The sequence below is a fragment of the Notothenia coriiceps genome, unplaced genomic scaffold (assembly GCF_000735185.1).
Source record: "Notothenia coriiceps isolate Sejong01 unplaced genomic scaffold, NC01 NC01_scaffold00008959, whole genome shotgun sequence".
Classification (NCBI taxonomy): Eukaryota; Metazoa; Chordata; class Actinopteri; order Perciformes; family Nototheniidae; genus Notothenia; species Notothenia coriiceps.
The window spans coordinates 423732-428580 of record NW_011341660.1 but is presented as its reverse complement, the minus strand read 5'-3'; the positions used below and the strand labels follow the sequence as shown (position 1 = coordinate 428580).

The window sequence follows — 4849 nt, the reverse complement described above, 5'->3', positions numbered from 1 at the left end:
AGGACTTAATGGGAGAAGGAAATTAGAAGGTAACACACATTAACACGACTATACCATTGATAGCTACTACATCAAAAACCGTAAAACAACCTCGGTTTAGGGGAACGAATAACAGACCAGGATGACAAATTATGGGTTACATTTTGATACCCTTTAAACGAAACTTTTGATTAAATTAAAAACACCTAAAACCTTGAGGCCGTTACCCAGACCCGGCTACCCCGTAAACCAAAAAAACGTTACGTAATAGACTAGAAATATCTCGAAGTGGTAAAGTAGAACAAACATACTAACCGTTTGGTTGAACCGTGGATAGACATGCGAGTATAAAAGTTGGGAGAATGACTAACCAACCGACCGTCTCCTCAAGACGGAACAGTCTAGAGGGTTCGAATAGACATCTTTGACCATATCCGAGCTACAACAAACATTACACGGCCAAAACAAAGGGAATGAGTTAGGTCCCTTCGTGAGAGAAGAGGAGTCAGGGAGGAAGTAAAAGTAAATCCAAACACCAGCCAAAGATTTAAGGTAGAAAGTGCCAAAGGGAAAATTACTAAAATACACAAGAAGACAGGGTGACGAGGGATGAAGAGGTATAACAGACCAAGTTATCTCGGTATTTACGTACCAAAAGTTGTGAGAACTCGCGGGTCTCGTTGCACCTTACACTATCTGGCTCTTCTCCACTGTACTATTTTTGTGGTCTTGTCATTGTTTACACAGCCTCCTGGAAAATTAAAATTCTAGTGAATAACACGACCTCAGAGGGTTTCACTCGTTGGTCACTTATGCTTAAGGACGGTTTCCTCTTAGTTCTCTCTTATGGTATTCAAAGTTGTGTCAGAGTCGGAATCTGCATTCGCAAACAAACTAACATTACAAATGATTAAAGATGGAATTTATAATAATACTTGATAAAAAGAATTCATAGAGGACTACGTGTTACTAAAAATAATTAGAAAAAGAATGAAAACAAAAATAAAAAAAAAGATTTAGAAAAAGAACAAAACCGACCGTACTAAATAGAAACCAATAAGAGGTTTAGAAACAAGAAAAATCAGTCATAGAAAGTTTATAAGCAAAATTTAGTAGACCTCAAAAAACAGTCACGGGACTGCCGGCACGCTACACCAATGGTCATAAATACATTACAGAGACATTCATCCTCAATAACCGACACACTTGCATGTATGAAAGTCAGCTAGTGTGTCACACAAACCCCCACCTAACCACAAGACATAACAATTGTCGCAACAATAACAAGTAATAGAAGTCCTAGGTCTCGCCGATACGCGGAGAAGTGTTCCTAGTTGGCCAAACCTGTTACTCGTGCCTTGCCATTCCTGACGACGCCCACAAACATAAAAATTAGACGTAACGGATATATAGAATAGCCCAGTGGTTCTTGGTTTAATAGTTCAGAAACAAACATTTTCGGCAACGGGATTTTTTGTAAATCTCCAGTACAGACGAAACCAAAATGGGTTGACCTTAAAGGTGGGGTAGGTAATTTTGGAGAAACCAGCTCGAGTGCGCTAGAATCTGAAAATACACAACCGGAAAAAATCTGCCACTTCCTTACAGAGCCCCTCCTCCAACACACACGAACGCGCACATGACCAATGAGGGCACGAGATAAGTTTGTGCACAGATGGAAGGCTGACAGGCAGGTAGGCCATCCAGTTATTTTAGCCGGCCCGGCTCAGATGATTGGTCGTGCTTTTTACAGCACTACGGCTTCCACAGATGACATTTTTTATGGATTTTTTGTCAAAGCACTTCAGATATTCATTGCTATCGGGATGTTAAGAGCATTCCATAGAATATAACAAAAAGTGTTTCTCGAGCCGGTTTCTCAAACTTACCACCTTTAAGTTATTAGAGAGACAAACAGAGAAAACATTACTCTTGTTAACTCTCTGCCCTTCATCTGTTGCTCATTGAACAGAGTCAGAAAACACAGATTCCTCACATGGAATGACTTTAATTATTTTTAACGGTTCCCCTCACCGCATATGCTTGTTATGAGAGGAGGAGACCTACGGATATTAGTCTCCTGTTTAAATCCTCCTGAACAACAAACACAGAAATAATCCCTACAAACTCCTTCTTTTGTTATTGTTTTGATTGAGCCAAAATAATTACAAATCGTGCATTCAAGACGTTCTAAGAGTTGCATGTGTGTGTGTGTGTGTGTGTGTGTGTGTGTGTGTGTGTGTGTGTGTGTGTGTGTGTGTGTGTGTGTGTGTGTGTGTGTGTGTGTGTGTGTGTGTGTGTGTGTGTGTGTGTGTGTGTGTGTGTGTGTGTGTGTGTGTGTGTTTTCTCCAGTTTGAAGGTATCCCAGTTCACCCTCATGTCGGCCGGTTTTGGGAGATCATTGAGAAATACAAAGTCACCAAGTTCTACACAGCGCCTACAGCCATCCGCCTGCTGATGAAGTACGGTCGAGAGCCGCTGCAGAAGTAAGAGCCTGCACGTTGCTCAGAAAAAAACAGATTTCCAGAAGCTAGAGCAGTCTGACTTTGAAAACACAGCTCGACGAGAAAGGTGCTTCAAGTCTTTTTTTTACTGCAAGGCCTCCTAGCTTTCATTTGGAAATGTCCATCTATAATTTCTGAAAGATCTCCTTCTGATCTAAAGTCTTATGTAACAGACTCCTCGGTGGTGAGGTGAAGAAAGTTCACTATTTGACTGGTGATTGATACCGAGTGAACATGCCTTTTTAATGCATTTCCCACTCACAAGAATCCTTAAACGCAATACCAAGTCAATAAAGATTTCAAAAAAACTCAACATACAAGTCTGTTCTCTTCTTAAAAGAGTCTTCATCAGCTTGTCAATGAAGAACAACATCAACCCTAGAAGACCGAAACCCACCTGGAAAACAGATATATGTAGTTTTCTTACCTTTTCGAACTTGTTTTGCTTATTCCAGCTGACAACCAATAAACAAACATATACTAAGCTGCTCTAATGTTGTTTTATGGACAACAATTTAAGGGAATCGTGCGACAATATGAGAAATATGCTCACGACTTTCCCTGGATGCACGTGTTGCTGGGATAGCAATCTAGCCTAGCTAATAGCGGTGATCATAACCACATAATGACGGAAAAGAAAAAGATATCTGATGGAATTATTCTCACCTGCTTCTACCAGGTACGACCTCTCCAGCCTGAGGATTCTGGGTACTGTTGGAGAGCCGATCAACCCGGAGGCGTGGCAGTGGTACCACGAGGTCGTCGGTCAGGGCAGATGTCCCGTCGTCGACACTTTCTGGCAGACAGAGACCGTAAGTGACATCTGCCTGCAATCAACACACAAATCAGTTATATTTCAGAGTCATTTTTAGAATTATGTTAAGTCAATATGCTGTTTAGTTAAAAATGGTTACTTGAAAGTTACAGAAAAACATCTAGAGCCAATGTTTAGTTTGTCTGCTCTGAGTTAGTGTAGACACATGGCGGTGCAACGTAGTGTTAAAGAGAGGACCTGCTCACTATGTAGATCAGAAGGGCTCAGTCTAAGCATACTAAAACACAATTCTGTTTCTTTATGTGATTATAGTACTGGAAACATAGTTATTAGATGTCCCTAAATACTACATGCTGTCCCTTAAAGTTACAGATACACATTTCTGAGTCTCAGGTGCCTTTAAATGTCACTTTATTCCTCTACAGGGAGGTCATGTGTTGACTCCTCTGCCTGCCGCCACGCCTCTGAAGCCAGGCTCTGCTGTAAGTGACAACATGGATTACATAATACTCTTTTTATGCTTATCTGTAACACACCAGCATCTACTGAGTTAGTTTCATCAATACATCTAATGCTGGCAAGGACAGGTTAGACTGAAACAATGATTCAACAGTTGTTCATAACATTTCAATTTGGCCTTTGCAGATTATGATCAAGTTTATGATCTGAAAGAAACATTTATGAGCTTTTTATTGAGAGAATCAAGTTGTATCCCCTTTAAATCCACATCTCATATTTCAGACCTTCCCTTTCTTCGGGGTAGAGCCCGCAATCCTCAACGAACACGGGGAGGAACTGGAAGGCGAGGCTGAGGGTTATCTGGTACGTTTTAAATCATCTCTATGTAACTTTGCAGCAGCAGTAATACCTCTCTTATATTTATATGTATTTTCTGTGCTTTGTTACAGGTATTCAGGAGGCCTTGGCCTGGCATAATGCGCTCAGTGTACAGAAACCACGAACGCTTCGAGAACACATACTTCAAGAAATTCCCGGGCTTCTATGTAACTGGTGATGGTGAGAAATGAATAACACTCAACTTCACCCACCTGCTGCACAGACTGTGTGTCAGGAGAGTCTTTAACCCTTATGTTGTGTTCGGGTCTCCCGTCACCCGTTTCAAGTTCAAATGATATAATAACTACGCTCTAGTTTTTTTTATCGGAACAAGGCTTCATGATATCCTCCACAACAGCTATATAAACACTACAAAACTGATTTTGACAATTTTAGCCAAGTCTGAAAGTCTCTAAAAAGAAAGTGTATCATTTGATGTTCGGGTCTGGGGAGACCTAGCAGAATTGTTTTGGGTGACTCGAGGTCAAATTTGGCCCAATCAAGATTCATCTTTGACTTTAGACACCCCCACCCCCTTCATCAACTGTAACAATACTTTTTCGCAACACTCACCTGGTCTCCCCTCCCTCTGGCCCCCTCCCCCCACGGGAACTCCACCTTTCTCAAAGAATATGTACACTAACACTTGAACCTGAACACACACATGCACGTGTGCAATATGTGTTGTAATGTGTTTTGGGCCATAACATTAAATTACAACAGGATTGTACGGTTATGAATGCATTATAAGTTA

At 41.0% G+C, this 4849-nt stretch overlaps 1 protein-coding gene across 1 annotated transcript in view; it reads left to right on the top strand.

Annotated features, from left to right (window-relative positions):
* Positions 1–4849, top strand: part of LOC104944928 (acetyl-coenzyme A synthetase, cytoplasmic-like) — an 8360-nt gene that overhangs the window by 2676 nt on the left and 835 nt on the right. The window contains exons 2-6 of the mRNA XM_010770534.1: positions 2332–2465; positions 3163–3295; positions 3684–3740; positions 4000–4080; positions 4167–4275. Coding sequence (XP_010768836.1) covers positions 2332–2465; positions 3163–3295; positions 3684–3740; positions 4000–4080; positions 4167–4275 — 514 coding nt within the window. The remainder of the gene's footprint in view (positions 1–2331; positions 2466–3162; positions 3296–3683; positions 3741–3999; positions 4081–4166; positions 4276–4849) is intronic.